The sequence below is a fragment of the Arthrobotrys flagrans genome (genome assembly GCF_004000055.1).
Source record: "Arthrobotrys flagrans strain CBS H-5679 chromosome Unknown unitig_15, whole genome shotgun sequence".
Classification (NCBI taxonomy): Eukaryota; Fungi; Ascomycota; class Orbiliomycetes; order Orbiliales; family Orbiliaceae; genus Arthrobotrys; species Arthrobotrys flagrans.
In genome coordinates, this window is record NW_027137545.1 from 2,944,330 (window position 1) to 2,971,112 (window position 26,783).

The 26,783-nt window shown below is 48.1% G+C and overlaps 7 protein-coding genes across 7 annotated transcripts; 3 read left to right on the top strand and 4 right to left on the bottom strand.

Annotated features, from left to right (window-relative positions):
* Positions 1-3,247: 3,247 nt before the first annotated feature.
* On the top strand, positions 3,248-4,364 carry DFL_000744 (uncharacterized protein; the record flags this gene model as incomplete). Its single annotated transcript, XM_067637023.1, has 5 exons — positions 3,248-3,253; positions 3,354-3,446; positions 3,521-3,838; positions 4,045-4,266; positions 4,347-4,364. The coding sequence occupies 5 exons, from the start codon at positions 3,248-3,250 to the stop codon at positions 4,362-4,364; spliced, it is 657 nt and encodes a 218-aa protein (XP_067495295.1).
* Positions 4,365-4,864: 500 nt separating this feature from the next.
* On the bottom strand, positions 4,865-6,047 carry DFL_000745 (uncharacterized protein; the record flags this gene model as incomplete). The annotated part of the gene is made up of 4 exons (XM_067637035.1): positions 4,865-5,059; positions 5,130-5,288; positions 5,420-5,886; positions 5,945-6,047. The coding sequence occupies 4 exons, from the start codon at positions 6,045-6,047 to the stop codon at positions 4,865-4,867; spliced, it is 924 nt and encodes a 307-aa protein (XP_067495296.1).
* Positions 6,048-7,204: 1,157 nt separating this feature from the next.
* DFL_000746 (uncharacterized protein) lies at positions 7,205-8,761 on the bottom strand (the record flags this gene model as incomplete). The annotated part of the gene is made up of 3 exons (XM_067637046.1): positions 7,205-8,387; positions 8,453-8,655; positions 8,723-8,761. The coding sequence occupies 3 exons, from the start codon at positions 8,759-8,761 to the stop codon at positions 7,205-7,207; spliced, it is 1,425 nt and encodes a 474-aa protein (XP_067495297.1).
* Positions 8,762-9,668: 907 nt separating this feature from the next.
* On the top strand, positions 9,669-12,967 carry DFL_000747 (uncharacterized protein; the record flags this gene model as incomplete). Its single annotated transcript, XM_067637057.1, has 3 exons — positions 9,669-11,112; positions 11,185-12,403; positions 12,463-12,967. The coding sequence occupies 3 exons, from the start codon at positions 9,669-9,671 to the stop codon at positions 12,965-12,967; spliced, it is 3,168 nt and encodes a 1,055-aa protein (XP_067495298.1).
* A 247-nt stretch (positions 12,968-13,214) lies between these two features.
* On the bottom strand, positions 13,215-16,795 carry DFL_000748 (uncharacterized protein; the record flags this gene model as incomplete). Its single annotated transcript, XM_067637068.1, has 3 exons — positions 13,215-13,650; positions 13,715-16,412; positions 16,498-16,795. 3 exons carry the CDS (start codon positions 16,793-16,795, stop codon positions 13,215-13,217), a joined length of 3,432 nt encoding a protein of 1,143 aa, XP_067495299.1.
* Positions 16,796-17,767: 972 nt separating this feature from the next.
* On the top strand, positions 17,768-18,769 carry DFL_000749 (uncharacterized protein; the record flags this gene model as incomplete). The annotated part of the gene is made up of 3 exons (XM_067637079.1): positions 17,768-18,032; positions 18,408-18,639; positions 18,697-18,769. The coding sequence occupies 3 exons, from the start codon at positions 17,768-17,770 to the stop codon at positions 18,767-18,769; spliced, it is 570 nt and encodes a 189-aa protein (XP_067495300.1).
* Positions 18,770-19,458: 689 nt separating this feature from the next.
* Positions 19,459-24,832, bottom strand: DFL_000750 (uncharacterized protein; the record flags this gene model as incomplete). Its single annotated transcript, XM_067637092.1, has 4 exons — positions 19,459-20,426; positions 20,483-20,844; positions 20,897-24,448; positions 24,519-24,832. The coding sequence occupies 4 exons, from the start codon at positions 24,830-24,832 to the stop codon at positions 19,459-19,461; spliced, it is 5,196 nt and encodes a 1,731-aa protein (XP_067495301.1).
* Between the last annotated feature and the right edge of the window lie 1,951 nt (positions 24,833-26,783).

Here is a 26,783-nt window from a genome sequence, read left to right on the forward strand (position 1 = left end):
TCTGGATTCATGTCGCGCGAGAATTGAGGCTCCTAATCCTTGTTCGAGGCGAAAAATGCGCTAAGCCTAAATTGGAGCTAAAAATACAACAGCAACGCATTTCTCGAAAGCACAGATAAGTTTTAAAATACAGCAGGCGTTCCATCCATCTTGCTTTATCTATAATTAGCATGTATTTACGATATACTTGGAACTTGGCTATATATACCGATGCGCCCGGTCAAGTGGCCGGCACTTGCCTTCCCCATCTATCGATATCTATGAATTCCCGCGATGGGGGTTCCTCGCCGCGTCTAGATACATTCTTTGATTTTCCGGAAAATACGTAATATTTTTCTCGAGATCTTCGTCCGTGCATCTGAGATCGGAAATAGTTGTAGCCGGGATAATTCGAGTTCAGTTTTACAACTTTGAGTTTGGCTTTCCGGGCGGAGGCACCGTTTCGTCCTACGATTTCAGAAGCAACTCTGGTTCCATGATATAGCAGGTCTTTTGTTCTCCATGTTTCCTCGTAGGGGCCAGCCCCGCGTCGAGAGATATACAAGAAGGCCCGCGTCAGCCGATAATATATTACGATATATATATCTGAATTTATAAATACATGCAGAGTAATATAATACCGACTTACCACATATACGGGCCATTACACATCTTCCCTCGGACATAGTCAAACTCCTGCGAACTTGTTAGCAAACGCACTCATCCCTTCAATTAATAACCATTAATTTAACACTCACGGAATGGCTAATATCTATCCCAGAGTCTATCATATAAACAATTGCACCGTTTCCTTCGCTTTTGTGCCGTAAGATCTCCGTACCGACACGTGTAATCCTACCAGGATCCTTAGCATCCCACCAACTTGGTGGTACCCCCGCGATTATAATATCCCAACTGTGTTGTGTATATGGTTTCATCTCGCTCATATCTCGTGCCCAGACCTGGTTGTGGCCAACTGCCACACTCCCCAGATTATTATAGCTTTGAGCGTATGTTTCAAACTCCACTTCATGATATTTCACATGATAGTCCCTCGAGATACACGAGATACGAGGAGATAAAATCGAAATAGCAATATCAATATCTCAATTTTTTTAAATACTGACTACAATTCCAAGCCTATATAACTACACAATTCGACTCTGAAATCAGGGGCATAAATATCGGCCGTAGGGCAAGATGATGAAGTTTCAAATAGTCGTAGAAAGCAGTCTCTAACTACAACATGAACCCAAAATTAATTTCCAACCCCGAATTGATGATTGAAACAAACACCTAAGCGCCGCAGGTTCGGCATTCGCTTTTTGCGAAGGGTTTTTGTGTTTAATATTTCAGTCTCGAACAGGATCTAGGTCTGGCCTGGCTTTGTTGGAACTTGTTGCAATTGAAGTTGACACGTGTGGCGGTTATTAGAATATTGTAAATGTCGATATTCGAACGTCACGCGACCACGCGAGTCGAAAAAAAAAGAGCAACAGGACACCATACCTGTTCTATACATGGATATATCTAAGTTTCGGTTGATGTAAAATGTGTATTAGTTCCCGCCCGAGAGACCTGAACTAAAAAGGTCACAAAATATAGAATTCGCCTGAAAACAGGTTTTAAGGCAATTAAAACCTCCGTACGGCAACAGCCAATATACATAGAGATAGTCCATACGGGCACTGTGGGGAACTCAATAGGGGTTTGAGGAATCCCTTATGTCTCGAAGAGGCCTTGAAACCCCTGTAAAATGGCTTTATTTTTGTGAAGCCTAGTTAGTTAATTTGACCGATTTATGTTACACTGAAATGTCATCTGCGTATTTATTTTAAGCGGCTGGACAAAACATGTTAACATTTCCAACTTTGTAACATTGTAACATGTTCGGATATCCAGCGGGCGGTAGCTGGCAAATATTTTCATACAAGTTGGAATCGTTGGCTCGAAACATACCTCTATGGATAGATGATCGATATATTGACAATTATGCTGTCCTCTGCGATTCAGGACCTTTAAATTTCAAATTTCTGTTGTAATGTAATGTCTCAAGTCTATATCGAGATATAGATAGATCTAACCAACCTGGAGGTTCTAGACTCTCGAGATCTCATCTCCATCTCTCCCGATTAGATTGCGTATATGCTAATTCTATGATATACAACTCAAAATTGCCATGTTCCCAATACCACGGCTCCCTCGGTAGTATATATTATCAGTCGCTTGCAATTGCTTAGTTACGTACAAACGGCGCAGAAACCTCAAATTCTACCTCTTCATCTATATCTTTTCTTCAAGATGTTGATCAATCGCTATCTTAACTCCTTCACCTTCATGAATCTCCTAATAACCCTCCTACTTCTCTACCTCCCTGACCGATGCGATTCAAAAAAATCCCCGGCCATCAAAAAGGGATAGATCGGATCGGAAACAACGTCCGACTTTGGTGGTTCGTCCTTAGAAGGCACGAATGGAAAAATGAAGTTTTAGTCCAGTCTCTCAAGCAAACCCTAATATCGTGCGGGAAAGACGCAGACCCGGATTCTGTCCAGTATCATGCAAGTCCGTGGCTTGATACGCCTTTCATCACTCTTAAAACGGATAAAGAGCTACCTTGTAGTGTGGAAAAAATGGCCGAAATCTATAAGAAGTTTGAAAAAAGTGTAAGTTCTATACGAATACATTAGTTTCGGGGCGTATACATACCGATGGGCATCTTGGACATTCCAATATTCACTCCGAAAAAAAACAAAAAAAACACTAAGCCCCGTTTTACTTCATTTAATATAGCTAGCTAGATGGGGAGAAGTTCCATATAGTAGGCAAGCACCACGGATAATAGAGCATGAAGACGTCATAATGGTGAAACCCGGTTTGAAACCGGAAGCAAAGCCAAACGATGAGTCTCAAGATCCCAAGGAAACAACCGCAGAAGACAATATTATTCACCAAAACACTACCCAAGCTGGACCTTCCGGGGAAAACTGAGGGCAGATTGATCTCAGCGATTATTATCTAGCTAGATCTGGAAACGGAACTTTTAACACCACAAGCTCGAAACTCACCCCACGAAACCTTCCATGCCCCCGGTAACCCAGAAATTAAAATACGCATAGACCACCTCGAAGAAAGGCGAAAGCTATGTCATGCACCGGGAGTCGATTTTAAAGAACTCGGTAATCTTTATTATTTCAAACCAACGAAATATTGCTCACGGGGTCATGGCGCCACTATCTATCTTATCGAAACGGGATTAGACACGAACATGATCGTGAGTTTCGCTTTTCCAATTTTTCCAAACCGAACACCTCAGTATTTGGGGATTTTGTGTATCGTCATATACGCGTAGCTGACCCGATCTTTGGCATTAGGTTGAGCTAGAGAATCGGAAGGGAATGTATCGATTGCTAGATGAGGAAACATCCAAATATTCAAATCCGAGGCTATACTTGACCGCTGGACCGGTACGCCAACTCTCTTCTCTGCGGGCCTTCATAAAATATGTTTCTGATTAACACGCCCCCGCTCTCGCCTACAGGATGAGGCTATTAACGGTGGAGATGTGGCCTCAACCGGCAACCATGGAACAGCTATGTACAGCCTGATAGCAAGCGACCGACTCGGCCATGCGTCACGGGCCAATATTATATTCATTCAATATTATAACCGATACCAATACTATACCACAGCACATTTGTTTAACGCAATGTTCTTGGCTTGGGACCACATGATGAAGAACAAGATCAAGGAGGCCATAATATCATGTGCTTGGTTTTACGATCAAGTACAGCCGAAGAATCCATTGTTCGAGGATGTATACGAACCGCCCGTCCAATCAATGAGAACGAACTCTCTGGTACGGTAGCTTTCCATGGAGCTCACGAAGACGTTTAACACCCACGGTGGTATAATCGTCGTTAGTACTACCGGACATACAGGACTGACAGAAGTAAGTCGCTCCCAGGGACCCTCAATTGCAATACGAAGCATTATAATGTATCTTCGAACCCCCAGAACATATAACTTGGTACTAATACTTGTTACTTTTCTAACTCGATTCAGCGGCCTGATGAATACCTCTCCCCAACAAGCGAAAGCGAGCAGTACCCCAACATAATAGTACCGGTAGGAGGATCAAACAGGCAGGACCGAAGGATGTTCAACGACATTCCAGGCTCGAAAAAAGTTCCTATCAAAGTGTGGGCTCCCGGTGAGGGTGTCCACGTCGTAGGATGGACCAAGACGGCAGGGCGGTGGTCCTCCCGGCTACAGGCGTGGCATTCGGTAAGTCGTCCATCTCATCCAGTATTCCAATTTTTTCCACCCATCTTATAACTAACGGTTTACCGCTAAAACATTGATAGCCGCTGCTACAGTTGTAGGTATGCTGGCGGCATTTCTCTCGGAAGGAATCGAGTTTTCAAAGGTATTAAACCATTTATACACCAAGGCATGGCCACGAGTCCAGGGGGGCCGCCTATCGTATGGAATGGCGTTGAGAAGAACGAATGGCCGGCGACGCGCACACCGTAGAATTTGGATTATAAGCTTGTATTCACCCCCCACCAGCCTGCCTCACTGCAACGCCTTTTACTTAATAAGCATATTACAAATTCCACGCACCATTATTTTTTCCGATAACAACTAGAAGGTTTATCTTTTAATAAGATATCAAGATTCGATATTCAGAAAGCTTCGCACATCTAGATTTTACGAGCTCTAAAACGTATACATATCTTGAAATCTTTCTTGCATGATCTCTACTTCATCTTTATCTATATATTCTAGTGACCGCCCAACAATACTATTCCTCTTAGATTTATTTAATCGTTTTATTTAAAAAATATTTTTTTCCGAGTCACACTTATAATAATAGCCGAACCTAATTCTGCACCTGTAGCAAAGGCTCTTGCATATCCCCACCATATCTTCCGCTCTCATCACCAATCGGCGGCTCGGCCAAAGTCATCAATCTCTCATTGAACGCTCTCCCATCGACTTCCCGCGCTACAACCCCCTCCGGCTGCCATAAATACTTTGTGTAAACTTCCGCCAACAGTTCATCCGTGATATGCATCTGCACCGACTTCGTTAGTAATGATATCAACCGACCAAAAAAAATCCAAATCATAAGCATAAAAACTCACATGGGGGCCCCCCGTCTTCAAAAACTTCAACTTCCCAGCTTCATCCAACCTCTTCAACCCGATCCAATCCTCCTGATACAACTCCCTCTCCGTCAACCACGTAACCTCCCCATCCTCCACCACCTCCGCAAACCACACACTCTCCTTTGGAATGATCACCTGATCCTCATCAAACTTATACAACACCAACCCCCCTCCAGTCCCCCCAAATTAGCTTTATACTTCTCATTTTTGGCCTCCCTTTCATTATTAATATCCGCCAGAAATCCCGAAGACTCTAGATACCGCACCATCTCTTCGGAACTGGGGTGTCTATAATACTGTGCGGGGACGATATTGGATTGTACCCAATCGCTCCATTTGTTTGCGTTTAACCACCCGAATGCGGTTCTACAAAGCCAATCTGTAGTTTTGCATTTCACAAACTCGCTGATTCCGTTATGAGGGCTGCCAAATGTAACCAAAGTATGGACTCTTGGGAGGTTGCAAGCTTCGACGTATCCACGCATGAATAGCCCTCCTTGGGAGAAGCCTAGAGCGTGGAACCCGTGCGGTGCGAGGGGGGAGGTAAGGTTTGGATTCGAGGAGAGTTGGTCGCAGACCAGTTCCATTTGGCCATGGAGGGAACCGAAGTAGCTGGCTTTACGGTCGCCGCCACCATCGTCGGCGAGGTGGATTATGTGTGTGGAAGCGCCGGGGTAGATTGAGGTGTAGAGGTCGGCGACGGATTGGAGACCGGGGTTGTCGAAGGTGTCGCCTGGACGATGTTTAATTCACGGTCAATTAAATGGTGTGATACACGGTTTATGACATACCCAATCCATGCCAGATGACCAGCGGGAGAGGCGATGCAGCTCCAGCAAGTGACGCCAACGTACCGCCTAGCAGTACATACAAAGAAGTTGTCCGGCGAACCATCGTGGGAGTTATCCCGTCCCGTACGTTACAAAGATTATAGATTATAGATTACAATTGGCGAGGGCTGGCAGGCGCGTAAAGACGGAGAAACTATCGGCGCATAACCAAGTCCTTGATAGCTAGAGAAAACCCGCAAGGTAAGGCGACTGTGATCTCCGAACGGCTTTATAGATCTACTCGAGTCCACATGTACCGTGTGGTCTAAAGTGGTTCCGGAGGGCTTACGAATGCGCTTGCGACAGCGCCGGAAGACGGTGTGGTGTTCTTGGAGGATGCGATTGGCGAGAGAGACCGAGCGTACACAATGCAATGCAAGAAACCCTCCATACAAAACGTTATCGTTCCTCGTATAGCTCCAAAACGCACTGTTCCAATTGGCGAATATGCGATATCAATCGGCAGATTCCCGCACATGAGGTTTGAGGTCTTTCAAGGGGCCCCAAGAATGGTGAGACGACGGGCCTAGATCGCACTTGCAGGGATGTTCGTCTACGGAGCTTCCAAATTTAGATGCATAAAGCACGTGACTTCGCTCGTGAAGAACAAATATAAAAAAAAATTTACAAAAAGGATATTAAATTGTAAAGCTGAAGTTATTCTGATATAATCTGGATGCTTCCTAGAGAGAGCGATGATGGAAATTGTAGAACGAGGACCTGGGAGCAAGTCATTCAACACAGCATCGAATCCGCATATCTACGACCTAGTCCCGTATATGTGTATAATATCCACGATATCCGCGGTTTATATACTCCATTCCCCTCCCGCCCCTCCATCACACGAGGAAAAATCTCACACCTTCAAAGGCGCTAGTGGTTTAGTGGTAAAATCCATCGTTGCCATCGATGGGCCCTGGGTTCGATTCCCAGCTAGCGCATAAGCGTTTCCATTGCCTGAGAGGCCTGGGATTGTTTCTCATTGTTTACTTTTTATTCCGAATTTTATTTTATTTTAAATTCGGACGGGCAGTAATTGATATTAATAGCAAGAAGTAAGGATGTCGGTGGTAACATTCATTCGGTATATATCCAGAACAGCAAGACAGCGACAACGGCTATTGTACATGTTTAACTAGATGGACACTTTTCTCTAAACTCCAAGCACAAAGGAACCCGTCAGATCAATCGCAATAATATAAACCAAATATATCGTACCGATTACTGATACGCCTTCGTCTTCCCCTTTGACGCAGCATTCGCAGCATCCGTTTTCGCCTTCCTCTTCAACTTCTCTCTAATTCCGACTTTCCCGTTATCAGTCTTCGGTTTGGTTTCTTTTTTGCCCTTCTTTTCTTTTAGTGCTGGTGCGGGAGGGGCGATTCTTTTGTCTCCGATTTTCAGCTTTTTGGCTTGTTCGGATAGGTCGACGGGTTGGGGGAGTTTGACGCCTCCGTCTTCTTCTTCGTCGTCCGAGTTATCGTCCTTTTCGACTGCCTTTTCGCTAACTTTTGACTTCTTCGCACTCCCGGGTGCCTCGACTTCGCCATCGACCTTTCTTTTCTTATTCTTCCCTTCTTCGGCAGGTTTTATTTTCTTGACGAAATACTGGTCCTCTCCGTCTTCTGCATCGCTGTCCCAATTCCTCTTAGCTTTCTGTCTCTCCTCTCTCCCCTTCTTATTCTCCGCCTTCTTCTCCTTCAACTCCTTCTCTCTTTCCTTCCTACCCTCCTTTGTCTTCAGATGTTCAATCCTCTTAATCTCCTCCTCAGTCAACACATCCTCATCATCATATATACGCTCAGCCAAAAACACCGGAAGCGCCACCGTTTCCGCAGCCTTCAAATGAACAGATCTAATCCCATTCCACCCCGCCTTCACGACATTAGTAGTCAAATGCTTCATCACAGCCGTAACATTCTCTGCCACTTCTTCGGGACTCTGAGCCCTAATCCCAACTTTGATGGTCTGAGAAGCTGATGCAGCAAGAACGAAATAAGTAGCCGTTATAGCCCTCTCGATTTCCTTCTGCAACTTCTCCGCATCTACCTGTAATTTCGACTTTGGAGCTTCAGAGTCTTTGGCCGGTGGTTCGATCTTGGAAAGTCTGATAGGAATGGGGACTTTCGAGGAACGTCGGTAGATGGAACTGCCGAGGAGAGAAGGGAGGAGTGGGATTACACGATCATCGGCGAGGAAAATGTCGTGGGAACGTTCGAGTTGGCGCCGGGATTCGAAGGTTTTGTAGTTAGTTTTTAGTTTTGATGGGGCGATTACGGTGATCGAGGAAGGGTGATAGGGGAGGTGGGAGGTGAGGGTGCGGTAGTAGGTTGATGGATCTTTGGTGATCAGGCAGACTGTGAAGGTGGGGGATGGAGAGGTGAGGTAAGGGTTTGGCAGGACGCTATTGAATGATATCGGTTAGTGGTGGTGATCAATGGAGGGGAGTGGAGATGGTAGGTAGCATACACCCGTTCCTGCTTAGGCTTCTTATCTTGAGTGAAGAATTTCTTTGCAGTAACAATCAACCATAGAGCGAGATCCGGGTCGGTGACACCAACGGTTCCATCTTCTAGGTCAGACTCGTCGGCGTCATCGAATAGAGCGGCCTTCGGGGCTGCTGTCTTCTTCGTCGTCAGATGGGCTTTGAGGGCGGCGACGGCTTTGGTGGCCTAAAACAACGAAGAGAATTAGCGATTGATGTCAATGATAACACTCAAAAGGTATAGACGAATATACCTGAGCCTCGTCATATGCAGGGGATGCCGACGTTGTCATTTTCGGTGGTCAGTTGCGTAGGCTGTTGAGGTTGAGATGTGGTCGAATGCTGTTCCATTTGGATGAAAAAAATTTTGGAAGTTCGTTTTTGCGACAGGGCTTGGCGCGGGTGCCACAGAGCCTCGAAGACCCACTATCCTTAGTCATCCCCCAGACTTCACCACAGCTACCAATGTCAATACCAACTCGATGCTATTATTATATCACCTTGCATAACCACGTCGGCTCTTAACTCAGACTCTTAATACTCTGGCTCCACCGACGCCGATGTATGCGTGAATCGACCAAAGTAATCCCTGTGATCGATCCTTTCAGTTGATATGTTACTAACAATACCGACGCAGTAGGGTTACCTCAGAATTCTAGCCAAGAGAACCATACCCATCTTCACAAGGAGAATATGCATTCCATCCATCATTATCAGATGCACAAACTTACAGGAACCCGGAGCCCTGATGATTGAAAAGAGATATCACGTAACACGAAGTCCGCTCCCGGGCAAAATAGACGAGAATTTGGCTTGGCTTTGGAGGAAGCACGAACGAAACGAAACAACGATGGTACCCTTCGCTAAACGGGATGCAGATGCAGAAGCAGCAGCAGACCAATTTTATATGCTTTCCCGCGGCTGAGAATATTGGCACTATGCCGTGTTCTGTAGTTGGACGCATTAGATTCGGTATATCAAACTTCGACATGATCAGAAATGTGCGAAAGGTTGTGGAACCGCCTTTTACAACGCCTTTATAATCCCTTGATGCCGCGGGTCATGATAGTACGGAAGAGTTATGGTCTCATAGGCCTTGCCTCTCTACCTTCTATTCATTCGTTTGGGTTATATTTCAATCGATCATTGCATTTCCAGCAGTCAATGTGAAAGCAAGCGACTCCCAATCGCATGCTCAAAATGAAGATCTCAAAATTCAAGATACTGACCCTCGTTACGGTCTTGGTCAATACGATCGACCCCGTCCTCGCAAGGCTCGACTATAACCACCTCCAAAAGCGAGGAGTAATTCCAACATCCACCACAAAAAGCTGTCCAATCCGCTGTATCGAACTTCCAAATACATCCTGCGGCGGCACATGGCAAACCTGCATCCCAAGTTGCACTGGCGATTCAATTCCAACATTCACTCCACCGCCATGCACGTCTTCAACTACAAGTTGTCCAACTCTATGTATCGACTTTGTAACGAATAGCTGTGGTGGACTATGGGGTACTTGTGTTCCACATTGTCCCGGTCAACCTTTGCCTACCCCGCCGCCGTGTACTTCGACCCCTACTACTACTCCGGCTGCAACTTCGAGCTGTCCAACTTTATGTCTGGATTTTATGACGAATAGCTGCGGTGGACTTTGGGGCGCTTGCGTTCCTCATTGTCCTGGGCAGCCGTTTCCTACTCCGACTCCTCCACCGTGTACATCAACTCCAACTTCGACGTCGACGTCAAGTTGTCCTACCTTATGTTTGGACTTCATGACGAACAGTTGCGGTGGCCTATGGGGAACATGTGTCCCTCACTGTCCCGGTCAGCCATTTCCCACTCCGACCCCTCCACCGTGTACTTCAACTCCAAGATCAACTACATCCTCAACCTCAAGTTGTCCCACCCTATGTCTAGACTTTATGACAAACAGCTGTGGTGGTCTATGGGGAACCTGCGTCCCTCATTGTCCTGGGCAGCCGTTCCCTACACCGACTCCACCGCCATGTACTACTTCCCCACGAACCACTGCTAAAACATCAAGTAGAACCTCTACTACTTCAGAACCCAACTGTTCGGCCCCGGCACGAGACGAAACACCCTACTACCTAGACCAACTAAAACACCAAGGATTATGGCACCTAAACTCCTCCCACCCAGTCTACAGAAACGTAAAATGCTGGGGTGCAAAAGGCGATGGTAAAACAGATGATACAAACGCCATTGTTCGAGCTTTAACGGAAGGAAAGACATGTAAACCCGGGTCTAACTGTCAAAACTTCTATATTCCTCCTTCTCTGGTCTACTTCCCCAAGGGCGATTATATCGTTGGAAAAACACTTCCTATATATCGAAATACACAGGTCATTGGGAATGCTAGACATCAACCGGTTATAAGAGCTAACGGAAATGCCTTCGTTGGTTCGGCAATATTCGAGACGAAGGTGAAGGAGAGTATCGGGGTTGGGATTGGTGATTTTATAACGCTCAAGAATTTTGCTCTTATCGGTGGGAAGGTTCCGTGTGAACGGGACTTTGCTGCGATAAGATGGAGTGCCGGACATGCCAGCGGTATCTATCAAGTACAGACTTCGATGAGTTACGATACGGTCAATAACCACCGCGGTATCGTGGTTTCAAATAGTAAGTCTCAAAGTTCCACACTTAAGTTCTGTCACGAAAATGAACATTATTCTAACCATACCTCCCTCTCAGCCCCCCATATATGGATGTCAGACATCTCCGCCGACCAAGGCAACATCGGCATCGACCTCTCCTCCCAATCCGGAACCCTCCGTAACATCGCCATCCGTAACTCCAAAACCACGGGGATCAGAATCCTCTCCTCCTACTCCCTAACCCTCAAAAACCTCCACCTATATAACACTCCCACCGGCATCGACGCCTCAAAAACAAACCCGGGACCCCCAACATCCCAACCCATAAACTCCCTTACCATAATAGAAGGCGAAATCACCGTCGCAAAAGTATTTATAAAAACCGCGAGAGGAGGGAGTTCGACATACCCCACCGGCGCAGGTTCGATAGTTCTGGAACGGTTTACTGTCGCCGCAGGAGTCCCCGTCGTTCAAAGGGATAATGGCGTAAACATCTACCACCCTTCTCCCCAAAACACCTATCGCTTTATTACCCTGTGGGCTCAAGGACGAAGATATACACCCCCAACCTATCAAGTCGCAACAATGCAAAACCCCATAACCCCTCCAAAGTTCTCCCAACCCGTCCTCCGCACCGAAGACACGGAAGGAATCTACTACGAAAAATCCCAACCCTCCGCATCATACCAATCCTTCGAACCCCAGGACTTCATCTCCCTAAGATCCCACGGCATAAAAGGCGACGGCCTAACCGACGACACCTTCAAAATCCAACAACTCCTAAACCTAGCAGCCACCGCAAACCGTCCCATCTTCGTCGACTACGGAATCTACATCATCACCAGGACCCTAAAAATCCACCCGGGAACGATTATAATCGGTGAAGTCTGGCCAAAATTCCTGGCAGCGGGGGCATACTTCACCAACCCCAAAAACCCTCATCCGGTCTTCCAAATCGGCGCCCCGGGACAAACCGGCCGCGTAGAAATCCAAGATATCCTCGTAACCACCAAAGCAGGCTCAGCGGGTGCAATATCCTTCCAATGGAACCTCAAAGGTCCGAGCCTTTACTCCGACGTAGGAGGGATGTGGAACTCCCACTCGGTAATAGGTGCACAGCCCTTCAGCGGTCTCGAAGCTTCACAATGCACCCACGGCGCCAGACCTCTGAGCAAATGCACCGGCGGCTTCATGCATCTCCACATAACCCGCCACGCCTCAGACATCTACCTCGAAAACAACTACTACGCCTCGGCAGCTTACCAATCCCTCCAACCTTCCCCATCCCAACCTCTGGACATCTACGTTGGCCGGGGGTATTGATAGACAGTAGTCCAGGCGGTATATGGTTATACTCTATTGCATCGGAAAACAGCGTACTGTATCAATACCAAATCCAGAATTCGGCAAACATATTCATCTCGGGATTACGATCCACGAATCCATCGTTTCAGTCGAATCCCATAGCCCCAGCGCCGTTTAATGTCGTCAATACTACATTATCCGACCCGGACTTCTCGGTAATATGCAAATCCCACACCGGAGCCGCGTACGCAAAATGCGCGAAGGCGTTTGGGTTGAGAATTATCAACTCCGATAATATAGCGATATATTCAACGGCTTTAATAGCCGGGCAGGATAATTATGCAGCCAGCTGTCCCGGCGGACATTTCAATTGTCAGTTGGTTATGATCAGCGTTGAGAAGCAAGCTAGGAGTCCGGTCGATAAGCTCGTGAACGTATACGGGTTGACGGTTAGAGGGGCGAGGTATGCGCTGCTGATGGATGGGAAGATCATCATCGATTCGCAGAAGAACGCGGGGACGTCGTTGGCGTTACCGGTGGTTGCGTGGTTTCTCGTCGGTGGAGTGTTGCCTTAGCCCTTTTCTCGGGAGATATGAATGCTTTGGGGCGAGCGGTTTCGCTCTGTGTATTGTTGAGTCGGACGCGGTATTTTTATCGCACGGGAAATTTGTATGCAGTTTTACGTACGGACCGCAGAGATAAAGGTCCCGAAGAGATATACCATTCCCATTGAGAATATAAATCTAAACCTCAAACGCCCATCCATGCATATTTATCATGTAATCATATCATGCCGAAACCCACCGCATCAACCTAAAACTTTCAAAGCCCCGCCATAAGTTCATCCCAAGTGATCGGCTTCTTAACCGCATTGCTAAACCCTTCTCTGAAACTACACCAAACCTTCGCCCCCTCCCCGGCACCCACGACTTTTCTCTTCTTGCTCCTCCCCCCGTCCCCTGCTTCCGCGCCATCTTCTTCGGCTACAATCCTACCGAAGAAATCACGTTTGACGCCTGCGGCCGCACCCCCCTTCATCTCTTTCTCTTTCTCTTTCTCCTTCTGTCGTGTAGACGCCGATAATCCGATATCTACGCCGGGATTTGCAGCAGCAAATCGTTCTTGGCGGATCCGTTCCTGTTGGAGGACCGTGAACTTGCGTAATTCTTGATCGAGAACCTGTCGGACCGCGAAACGGGTAGTCAGGGTCGGTGTATCCTGTGCGAATGTTTTATAATTCGATAGAGCATCAAACGGCCTACCATGGAACCCCCGAATTAGCAACTTTCCTCGTGATGAAAAGAATATGATTGAACACCCACGGCTCCATCCTAAACACCCACCCCCCACCCCTCCCCATCGCATCCCCCTCGACCCTCAACTTCTCAAACCCGACATTGCACTCCGCCAAAACCTCCACCGCCCTTTCCACCATCTTCTTCTCCACCTCCCTCCTGACGCTCGCCACGCCCGGTCCGTCTTTCCCACCCACCAACACGGGATTGACCTTCGGCTGAACGATCTGGATCAACCATGGTGCTAATTCATATGCCACCGTCTCTACGGGTTTGAACCCCCTGATGAGGCTGTAGGGGAGCACACCGATTAACTGGCTCAGGGTACTCATCGTGGCCTTCTGCGCTTCTCTCATTTCAAAATCTGCTTTCGTACCCGAAAACGGTGATATGGCGTCTTCGTCATCCCCCGTACCTTTCTTCCCGAACGCCCTCCTACCCTTCAACGTGGTCGCCGCGGGGGTAGCGAATAACGTATGTAACCCCAACAACGGGGTACTCAAATAAGGGGTTAATTCGTAATCCTGGTTCGCTCCGAAGACCCGGCTGTTTAACAGGTCGTGCATGAATATCCATTCGTAGGCCTTGTTGGGTTTTGTGAGCGTGGGGTCGTCGTGGAACGGGTGGGTCGGGTATTTTGCGAAACAGTCGGTCATGATTTTGTCGAATTCGCCGGAGGATTCGATCAGGTTTCTGAGTTTTTGGATCGTTCGGGATTTTGAGGACGTGGGGGGGAGGTTTGGTTTGGTGGGATTTTTTGAGGCGTAGCCCGAGGAAGCTTCCTCCTCGAGGAAGACTCGTTCTACGACTTCTCTGACGCCGTTGCCGCGGCCCCCGCTCGAAGCCCCGTCGTTGGCGCCCAGCCCTCCGCCGTTTGAGAATTCTTCTTCGACCCATTTTTTGGTCATTCGGATTTTGGGGGATGATTTCTCTTTGCTTTTGATTGCGGTGGCTTTTGAGGTCTCCTTGAGTTTTTCTTTCGCTGCTGCGCTTAATAGTCTTCCGCAGATCCACTCCCCGGCAACCATGACACCTCTAACGTCACCGGACCACTCTGCCATAAAATCCGCCGAACTGAGGTTTCCATTCCCACTTTCTAACTCCACAAGCCTTCGGATGGCATCGGAATCCCCTTCCACCCCTTCCCTCTCGAATATTTCTTTTAGCCTCCCGAGAACCAACCCCAACGGCGGCCGTTTGGTATAGACAACCTCGCACAACGGTCTCAAAGTCCTCAAGCTCGGCGCGTACAGATCATTACAGACCGCAATGATCGGTCTCAAGAATCTAAACCTCTCCCCTTTCTTCCCTCCCTTCTTTTTCATGACTTGAGCATCCGGATCCCCCGAATTCCGTTTATCTTGCTCGATCAGATCTACCAATGCTTTAATAAACCCTCCTTCGCCGGCACCATCACCGGTTACACCATCGATTTCATCGATGACCACACAGACCGGTTTCCCGCGTTTGGCGTCCCCCATGTGTACCGTATTCGTTCCGACGACGTCTTTGATCCGGTTTTTTACCACACTGGCCGTTCGATCGTCCGATGCGTTTATTTCCAGGGGTTCGTATCCCGCTTGTTTGGCGAGCACGTGCGCCATCGTTGTCTTTCCGAGTCCGGGCGGTCCGGTGACGAGTAATATCCTCCTACTCCTTTGTTCTTCGCTCAACAGCGATTTATCGTTCTTTTTCCCCGCTGCCGCGGCTCCGAAAACTATCGAATCCCATCCTTTCAGCCATCTTAGGATGTGACGGTGGGTTCTTTCGTCCCCCAGGAGGTCTGTGAATCTTTTGGCGCGGTATTTTTCGGTCCACAGTAGCTTTCTACCCTTTTTATCAGAACTACCGATGGCTGTTTCGGTAGTATTGTTATTTGTGATGGCCAACGACTGTACTTTATTAGCCAACTCTCTAGCCGCGGCGTCTGCCTCGGCTTGCAATCTTGCGGTTTCGGCTTCGGCTTTTATACATTCTTTTAAATGGTAGATGTCCACGCCGTAGTATTTTCGTTGGGAGCGAGGGAGGGAAGCGTTATGTTCTCTTTCGGAGTCGTGGGAGGTTACGAGGGAGTTGCGGTAGACCTTTAGACGGTTCGGGGGGTGTTGGAGGAGGTGGATCGTTTCGCCGGTCGAGGAGATTACTTTTATGCGGGTGTAGGGGTTTGGTTTTGGTTGCGTGGTGGGTGGGAGGGCAGAGATTGAGGGTGTGCCTTCTGCGAGTGAATCGGCACCCCGTGGGTCTTGGCTTTCTTTGTCGATTGGGTTTGGGGAATTGGTGGTCTTGGGAGGGAGACGGGGGGTGGGGATGTCTCCGAGGTTTTCTTCGATGTCGAAGGGGTTGCTGTACGCTTTGTCGTAGATACTCTCCTCCACCGGATTTTTATTCGTATCCTCTTGCATTGCGAATGGATCACCAGCTTCCCCATCTTCTTCCATGCCAAATGGATTACCCAATTGACTTTCGATGTGGGGTTTCGAAGTTGTAGATTCGTCTTGCATGGTGAACGGATTGCTTTCTTCGGCGTCCATCGGCGCCTCTTCTATAGAGAACGGATTGCCGTCCATGTTTTCGGTTTCTGGGTGCTTAGCCGGTGAGGAAGCTGCTACCAACGGTGGTGAGGAAGGCGGGATGTGTGCGCCTTGCGAACTTGGGTAGAATGATATATCCGTAAATTGAGAGCGGTCCGGTGGTAATTCTTGAGCGTATCTCTTGGATGGCGACTCTGCACAATTCGGTATAAATTAATCGTCATCAACTTCATTCGATATATCGTATAGCAAACCAACTGTCAGAGAGGAAGAGCATACCAGGATACTCGAAATCACTTCTAAACCCCAAACTAACCCCCTTCGGCACGGTATGCTGAATAACCACCCCTTCCTTGTTCAGCCTTTCCCGCCTCTCTCGGACCGTATCCTCGATAGCCTCACGTGTATCCTCACTATGTTGGAATTCTAGCCGAATATCTTCGGCTGTCAGTTGTGCTTCCAGAGCATGCAGCTCGTCTCCTTCGGGTATATCGTCAAGTTCATCAAGTTCGTCTGGGATTTGGGGTTCGGAATCGATGACGAAGGAGGAGAAGGAGACGTCTGATGGGATGTTCATCGCTCCATTTGTGGACCGGGTGTGAAGGTGGATTATGGCATCGTTGGGAGCTGGTAGCTCGCTGATAGTGGCATTTGGGGGAAAGTTTGGAGGGGGTTAGTTTACGCGCATTGGCGAAGATGCCAACACGAAACGGCGCGCTTCGGGGTAACTTTGGACGACATGGCATCGTACATGTCGTTCGTGATAACATCAATACACACCTTCCCCGCTGATGGAACGAAAAATAAATAATACGAATGACTTGCTAGATCAATAGCTCTATTAAAAACCTTTCAACTATTTCCACAAAGTACCTTCGACGACAGCTGACAATTTAACCGCGGGCTGCCAAAATCCCCTGCCAAATCTGCAACGAGGGGTCTACACTTCCAACACAAACCGTTCAAGTTCGACCTCCTTGGAACCGGCCCACTTTCGTATCCGACCATATCGCCATTCTTGCTTCAACGTTTAAACTTTCCTACCTATATTCTGGAAATCCGTTTCAGAGGACCAGATGATGCATGCGTACCGTGGGTCCGGTACCAGTAAAATACCAACTTTTGTCAAGCTGTTACGTGTTTCGTCAATCGCAGAAAAAAAAAATACGAATGTTTCGATATCATGTTCTACATATAACTAGAACTGATGCCTGATGGTCCGTGCTTTGTAGAAATAATCTAGCAGTATAAATATGGTGAATACCCGCTGTTCGATTACGATATTCTTTTCTTTCTTCTTCAGCGCAAGTCGCCTTCTGACATTTGATTTTTGATATTTTACATTCACTTCTTCGCTGTTGAGCAGCCTGCCCTTTCTTCCTATTCATATACACATTCACTTCTATTCTAACTTCCTCCTACCCCCCTCTATCTTCTTGCTCGATATTCCTCTACATCGTTTCCGAATACTCTACTTCCTAGTCCGTAATCCGTAATACGATACACTCCATTCTCTCCTCCTAACCCCTCCTTTGATTCACCCTCCAAAATGCACATCCCGACCCTCCTAATAACCTTAACCCTCCTCCCCTTCGCTCTCTCCATCCCTCTCATCTCCCGCCGCCAATCCCCCTGCTTCGTAATAGGTTCCACTCCACTGCCCGCCGAAACTCTCAAAATCGCCAACGATCTCGCCTCAACCGTCACCTGCGATGCTTCGGTCCGTCCGTTACAAAACCTTCCGGATACGGTATCCGGAGGGGTTAAATTCTCGTCTATAAATTTCGAAGATAGCGATTTATTGCCTTTGGATTGTTCGTTAACGTTTTCTTTTCTTTCTTTGTTTACGAAGCCCGGAATTCCCTTGAATATACCCCCCGATCCGATATCGTTTGACTCCGTATCCCCAAACATCATTCTATCCCGTCTCTTTCACGCTGGCTACGGATTCCAGATCGGGAGTCTTGAGAAAAAGTCAAGAGCTTATACGGGATACGCTGGCTTTCATCGCACACACACATATATATATACCCCAAATCCGTTTTAGAGCACCGTGGTAGCACCGTTTCCCCAATCACAAGACCATCCTGACCCTCCACGACCGTTATTGCACATTTTCATATATCCTACGTGATCCCCAATCCCCTTGTAATAAAGCCGGCCGGACTAACCGATCATCTCCCCCATAGTCGCCCTGACGACCTTCGCCACCCCCTCACCCCCTTCCTCCGCCTCGTTAACCCTCTTCACGAACCGTCTGAACACCTACCTCGCCCAGGAAGCCGCCGTCCGCAGCGTAGGCGGTAACCTATCGATCAAAGCTCCAAAATTCTTTTTAGCCTTCCAGGTGGCTAGGATCAAGGCTTCCAGGGGGATAGCGATTACGGATCCCGGACAGACGGTGGAGCATTTGTTGGAGAAGTATGTTCAAGCTTCTGTATGTGTGTTTTCGGTGCTAATGACTGCGTTTTGGGGTAGGGTTATTAAGAATGCCGGAAGGGTCAGTCAAGTTACTAAGGATGAGGTTACGAGATTAGCAAAGGATCTATAATCTTCACCCGTGTGGATATCCAAGGGGGAAGGCATGGCTCCGCGGCCTGGGATATCATACGATAAAAACTGGCAAAAAATGTGCAAGTCAATCGTACGAACCATTTGCTATCAATATTTCAAAGATGCCCCCGAATGGAGGACTCCAACCATACGTCTCAATCTCGATGTCCAAATCATCTCGTTTTAGATATATTCGGTGACGTAGAATTGAAAAGAAAGCTTCCCCTTCAATCGCGGTGGCGAACGCCAGTCTGCGAGAGCACAACAGAAAACACGATATGATCGAGAAAACATGTGTACTAAACAATCAATTCTGTGGCTCCAACTGACATTATGGAGAAAAAAAAAATGACACTTTCTTACTAATAAACAAGGCTAGAAACTATTCATCGTCGCCAATATTAAGAAAGAGAAAGCTCGAGAAAAAACCCATTATCCGCCAACCATTCCACCGTCCATGTTGAGATACACGCAATGGAAAAAAAGGGAACAAAGAATAAAGTGAGAAGGGAGCGAGAGTACTAATAATAATATATGATAATAAGTTATAAAAAAAAGAAAACTCCCAGAAATATGCAAATTCACAAGCTCTTTTTTTTTTCCGAGCGCAAAGGTAAGACGAGAAAAAAAGACACGAAACAGAAACTACAAAACAGGACCGTGTATATATATATCACAAACCCCCGCTCACATCTGCGATAGTTGTATATCAATCTGTGAATCCAAGAACTTCCTCCTCTCTCCCGTCAACTCGGTCTGCAACCTCTGCTCGACGAGCGCCCTGACCTGCTTCTTCGTCACGGTGTCCAAGTCAACCGCATTCAAACAATCCCTTACAACAGCCATAATCGTAGCGTCATCGGGTCCCTGAAGGCCCCTCTGGAAATCAAGCACGCTACTCGCCGGCCTCGACCCGGCATATCCACTAAGCGCCCTCTGGAATCCAGGACTTGGCTGCGGCGACAGCAGGTTACCCTCGCTGCGTCCGTTACCACCGTGTGTCTCAGCCCAATAATCACCGGCCTGGCTCATGGCTCGGCTCGGGCTCGCGCTTCTGTTAAAATTCGAGTAGGTGCTCTGGCGGACAGAGTTTCTACCGAGAGGTGATGGGCTATGGGGGTGCGGTGCCAAGTATGGGTTTCCGCCTCCGAAGTGAAGGGTGCTAGCGGGCTTAACCGAGGAGTAAACGCTCTGCATGTCATCCATCTCATATCCGTGGCCGTGGCCGCCAGCGTCGTCGTAGTACTTTTCAACATGGGTAGCGACTCTTCGGCCGGGGAGACTGTTCTGAGCGGCATAGTCGTCCCAGGTTTGAAGTGGGATGGAGGCAGGGTCAAACTCTTCTTCTTCGACGGCGACGATCTTCTTGTCACCGGCTTCGCCGACGACGATACGTGTGGAGCCCCACGAGAAGTCGTCTTGCTTCCAGAAAGAGTACACCGGAAGGATGAAGGAGTAAACCGGGTAGGCTAGGATATAGATAATCATCCATCCGATGTGCTGCCATTGACGCTTGATCAAGAAAATGAGAGCCTGAAGACCGTAGACGACAGCAATCATGATAAGCGAAATCTGAGGGAATTGACCGCTGGGATTGGCAGCCAGGTAGATGAGGTAGACAATATAGGCACAGGTAGATGGAAGCATAATGGTACCTATGATTTACGTTAACACGTGCCATCTCTGACACGGAGGAAACGGGGCAACTTACCAGCGAGATCGATAAACACGATGAATCTCATGGAGAACAAACAGAAACCACACATATCCTTAAGCCACATCAACTCAACCAAGTTGTGGATAGTAGAGTTGATCCAACGACGTCTCTGGGAAAGCAAGACGCTCCAGGTTTCGGGGGCAGCGGTAAGAGCGTAGGCATCAGGAATAAATTTGAAGCTCATGTGCGGGAAATGCTTGGTCATCAAAGTGGTCAAGAAACGATCCTCACCGAGGGACAACAGGTTCTTCTTGTGGAGGGTGTCGACGTTGCCATCGGAGTATTCGTCAATAACCTTGCTAGAGATGATCAATGGCCGGCCCTTGTCGGCGGTTCTGAGACGGTACATGCAGAAACTATTCTTTTTGTTAGCAGGATGCCGTATAACAGAATTAGTTCCAAACTTACCATCCGGGAAGACAGGTAACGGATCCGAAGAGAGATTCGAACGACTTGGCAAGATGATGGGAGATATAGTATTCGTAAACTTGAATCATGGTCCACCAACTCTGCTCTTCGTTTTCCAAGGAAGTCTCACCGCAGATACCGGCAATCTTCGCGTTATTGGCACAGGCAGCAATCAAACGGTTCAACGAATCCTCACGGACGCAGGTATCGGCGTCAACCATGAGCAAGTACTCGTAAAGTTCAGGATCCACACCGATGACGTTGTTGATTTGGTGGAAGAGTTCAAGCTGAAGTGGAGACATGGGGGTGCGGTGGTGGACCTTGTTCAAGAAGTCCATGAGAAGAACCTGCGAGTCACGCTTACCACGGTTACCGGGTTTGGAAGTCTCGGATTCCTTGCCAACTTTAACGACGACGATGTAAGGAACGACTCGACCTTCGTATTCGTACAAACCGGAGTAAACTTTGCCGTAGTTGAGTTGCTTGGAACCTTCACCGACACTCTTGAATGGGAGGGCTGGAGGGTTGACACTGGGATCGACTCCGAGGATATCGAGGATGATTTGGGGTGTAGCTTGGTCGTTTCCGCCACCAATAACCATTCCGTCGCAAATGATAAACAAGAGCTTACGCTTGTTTTCGTAGTTCAGAGCTGTTAAAGAGTCGATAGCTTTACGCAGAGAGTCTTCACCTTCGGTATACGCAGGGACCTGGCAAATAACGAACTTGTCTTGCATAGCGGGGGACTTCTTTCCTCCAAGTTGGAGAGCGGCGAGGAACTTGATACCGATGACGGAACAGAGAACGACAGCCAAGGAGAGCAAAATGTAACCCTGGACCTTACACCTGGCAGAGTCTCTGACGTCGAGAGTTCCGATATGGAATGCATTGTCCAAACAGTTGCGGTAGTTGCGCTGACGGTTTGGCCCGAGGCCATCTCTGAAGAGGGTAGAGATATCGCCACCGGGATTGGATTGAACAATATCAGTGAAGGATTCGTTGAAGAAGTTGAAGTACCGGTCACCAATCAACTTTTGGGAGTAGAAGTAGTTTGTAAGATCGTAGATATGTCCGTCGAGAATGAACCACATGCGAGAGTACCTCAAGCCCTGGCTGGCAACATCCTCCTTTTTGTAGACAACACGACCCTTGTAGTACTCCTTGATCTTGGGCTTAAAGCGGTCCTGGTACCAATTCTTGTTGTAAAGGACGGATCGTCGGTCAGGCTGTCTGTTTCCGATAAGATGCTCGACTGTAGGTTGTTCGATGGCATTGGTGTTGTTGAATCGAAGATAGACCGTCTCATCATCTACCACCCCTGGGCAGGCAACGGTAAGAGGCATCTGGAAGTACGCAGTAAGGTCCTGCCCAGCGATTGCCTTCATCGTGGCGCCGAGAACTGGAGTGTCAGTGTCGCTGTGGTCAATACGCCAGAATTTCGAGATATCATAGGCCGTCCCGTTGACCGAAACCCAAAAGTCATTTTCATCCGTGTGGTATCCAACTTCCTGCGCACTGAAGGTGTTTTTCGATTCAGGACAGACAATATCGGCGAGACCGACAATGTAGAAGACGAGAGCACCGTTTGCAACCAAGATCCAAAAGAAAAGAACGAGCTTCTCTCTCCAAGCAAATCGGACATCGGGTCTTCGCATGCGGCCGACATAGCGGAGTAGAAAAGAGGGAATCCAGAAAGTCATAGCCCAGACGAAAGCAACCCAGACACGACGACCAAAAGTCCGTGGTGCCTTCTGGATCTTCGTCTTTTTGGCTATTTCTTCATCTTTAAGGATCTCTGGATTGTATCCGGAGTCGATCTCCTTTTCACCCTTATCGGCACCGAGAGCACGAGGAGGAGCCATGGACATCGGTCTGTTGATGAGGCCGGTTGCAGGGCTGTCACCACTTTGCGAGGCAACGCTGTTAAGCAAGTTGTCACGGCTCTCGGCTTGTCCTATGAGGCCGTTAGATCCCATGGGTGGGAAGAAGCCGCTATTGTTGCGGGACAGAGCGTTGTAAGATCCAGGAGTCTCAGCAAATCCAGGACCCAGAGCTCCCATTCCCATTCCGGGTCTGATGTCAAGCATCGATTCTACTTGCCACCAGGCGGATTCGCTCATCCAAACCCTCTCCTTACCAACAACGGCCTCTCCGTTGCTCCACCCCTTTTCGATGACCCAGGTCTCAACACCGTCACGGCCAGAGAGACAACCAAGCATGTTGTATCTCTGGTAGATTTCATCGAAATCAAAGTCGGCGGTGAAGTCAAGGCGCTTGCTCCTACGATTTGACCATTCCACCAACCTCCAGGCTCTGATCTGTCGAGAGACGGTGGCTGCGGACCAACCCGCCTGGGTAGAAAGGGACATGGCACGAGGTTCTGGAGCGGATACGCCATCGCTTGGGCTGAGCGAAAGGTGGAACCAGGTTCGGCTGGTGGAGAGAACGGACATGACGTCCAACTTTTCGAATTTGATGCCGTTGTCTTCAGGGAGCAAGACTTGCTTCAAGAAGCCCTCGGACTCAACTTCCCGCCCAATCTTCTCCATCAAGCCCTCCTTCCTGTCTTTTTCGTATTCCTTTTCGCGTTGCTTGGAAGCGTCTCCTCCCTCAAAGTCAAGAATAGCCTGCTTCATCTCACGGAGAACCGCACTGTTGGCAGGGGTAACATCGAGGCCGTCATCTTTCATTTCGGCATTGATTCCCATTTCGTCATCAAAAACAATTCTCATCGATAGAGCTTTGGCTTGAGCTTCGTTAGGGATCTCGACGAGGGAGATAGCGACAGTGTCTCCATTGCTGCTGTTGCCGGATTCCTTCTTAGCGTTGAATTGAGCCTCCATGGAAGCGTTGGCTTTGGTGATGATCCAGTTGACGAGATTCTCATAGGTAGTACCAATGAATCTTTCACGGTCTTCGGCTCCCATATCAACAAGGACCTGAGGATCAATGCCTAAGAGACCGGCAACATCCTCACAGACTTCCTCTACTTCGTCATCGGGTGTCAAAACGCTGATGGTATTTCCGAGCTTGAGGATACCAGCGAGAACGGAGAGAACACCTCTGAGCAAACTGCCCTTGATACCAATTTCTCTAAGCCCCTGTCGGAAATCCTCGGCACCGGCAGCGTCGTCTGCAGTTGGATGCCATGCTGGTGGAAAATATGTGCCAGATCGTCGAAGCAGAGCGTATTTGTCGGGCGATTGGAGGGAAAGGTATTCACGTTCTTGGGGAGAAGAGGCAGATGAAAGTAGATAGTAGAAAACGTCGAAACCACGGTAGCCAACTTGAGCCGGAATGTGCGTAAGACCTCTCTCCGTATCAATGCCTTCGGGCGTAAGGGCAATGGTGCACGATACGGGTTCTCCATCGAGGGAGATGTGATGAGTAACGACGAGACCATTATGAAGTGGAGTTTGGGGAGCCAATGGGGAAAGAGCAGTAACGAATGGACGAATGGTGTTCAAAGTAGAGGCTAGAATTGTTGGAGGACGAGGGAAGCTATCTAGGAGCGGAGTAAGAGCCGGAGCCGTCGATGCTGGTGTAAGAGAACTAATGAGGTTTAGGGTCAGGTTAAGGTGTTTCCTTGGAGGTCAGAGGCTGGGAGTGTAGGTGTACTTACGCAAGAACGACACACTGGTCCTCAGCACGTCGACGAGCATGTTCCCATACTCGCGAAGTGAGTGAGGTATCGATGGTATCGGCACCAGAAGCACCGACGTTAGTGCCCATGGTACCATTTGAACCACTGGAGGCAAGAGCACTAGTCATGACAAGACTAGTGCTGGCGTCCAGCTGGAAGGACGAACCAGCCTGGAATGCATTGTGAAGAGAGGCAATCAACGAAGAAGTATTGATGTTGCCTGATGCCTGTGGAGTAGTCGACATTGTCCCGGAGGCAGTAGAATAGACAGAATGGCGGTGGCCGTGAGCCATCTCGTCAACTAATATATCCGACGTTGCGATGTTAGTTTGAGGAGATTCTTGTTGTTCCAATTGATTGTGCTACACAAAGCTAAGGAGGAAAAAAATATGTTCGGGTCGTGAAGCCATCAGGGGGGTTTGGGCACGATGGGAGTGATGAACAACGTGATCATGAACATACCTGTCTGTCTAGCACGGGCGGCTAGAAGTTACGAGAGTCTATATTTAATATTAAAGAAACATACAAACCCAAGTGGATGGGCTGAAGGTCGTCAAGGAGCCGCAGCTCAGAGGAGGTCGTTGAGGAAAAGGAGGACTGTTGGTGTTTCCCAGACAATGCAAATTAACCGAAGCTATGAGAAAAAACCCGCGACGCAAAACACTTTTCTTTCTTCTCAGATCGTGATATTAATTAGAAGTTTGTATATATTTTTGTCGTTTTCGTGAGCTGGAATCAGAATAATATTAGGAGCGTATAGGAGGAAAAGAACACAAAGGGTTATTATTGAGAGGTGGTGGTTGTTTGTATGAAGAGTAATAGCGGTGGTAGCAGTGTGTGCATCAAAGCAAGGCGGTTGCCATGCGTCGATTTCAATTAGCTGAAGACACCACCAAAAATAGCCGACAGGAGCAGAGGAGTAAGAGCTGAGGGCGGATATCGACGCTGAAGAACGAGTGGAAAGAACTCAAAGAATTAACTAGAAGTAAAAACAACCTCGAACTAGATTAACGAATGGGAGGCTTGGGACGTAAAGACCGTCTACAAAGGACCAAAAAAGAACGATTGTGAAGAACAAAAAGGCTTGGGAGATGGGAAGAAAGATGAAGTGAGGTGAGGGTGGAGCGAAGAAGTCAAGTCACAGAAAAGGGAGAGAGGTGAAGTGGATGGATGGATCGGGGCTAGAATGGGTTGGTCTGTCAAAGCAAGGAATCAGAGGAAGGTGGGCAAGGGAAAAGGAACAAGTAAAAAAAAAAAAAAAAAAAAAAAAAAAAAAAAGGAGACACGCTAAAACGGGCTAACCGAACGGTACATGCTCCGGCCATAACCTCATCCATACAATATGCCTGGTAGTCGAAGATGGGCTTCGCTTTGGGGCGCTAGGAATCGAGAACGGCTCAACTTGATACCTCCTTACATGCAGTACAAGATGCATGCATGCGGTTCGCTCCATACTACACCACAGAGCACACGGAGCCTCGAGTACAGGATGTCCGACAATACAGGCATCGGAGGGAAGAGACCAAGCCCTGCGAGGAACGGACAATTCGAGAAATGCTAGACAAATTTCTTCTCGCTTGCAATTCAATCCAAAACCCCCTTGCTCAGCTTACAGCCTGCAATCATAATAATTTGTCTGGACATTTCATTTTCCCCCCGGTTGACCAGACCCTTCCACGGGTGTGCATATGGTACGATGGATGATATGTATGAAGACAGGCGTAATACTGGACATTCCGTCATTCACCACCACGATCATACCAGGAGGGCCATGACATGTCGATATAATAATCGACCGGGGTTGTACTAGCATAGTCTCGGGCAAGGACAAAACAACGCGTTGATCGTCACAATAGACGCTCTTTTGTCAACACTCACCTTCACTCAACTCGACTCAATTCGAGACTCTAATTTTCGTGTTTGTAATGTACCCGTACCTGAGGCGCAGGCCAATGGGACGCCACCAATTTGTACCCGGAACTAGGCCGACCTGTTCCTGCAAAGGGACACTAACCTCAAAGAAGCGAACCCCTGAAAGCTGCCAATTGCCCTTTGCAGGTGGGGCGCTGCCGATTTGTTAACACATTCTGGCCGCTATTTTTGGACGATCCCACCCTCAACACCCCTGACCCTGGCCGGGAAGGACGCTACCCAGCGGACAATTTGAATGAAAAGTCTTGTTTTTTTTTCTTTCAGCCAAGTTTTAATTTGGAAGATGCCATTAGCATCACACCAGACGTGCAT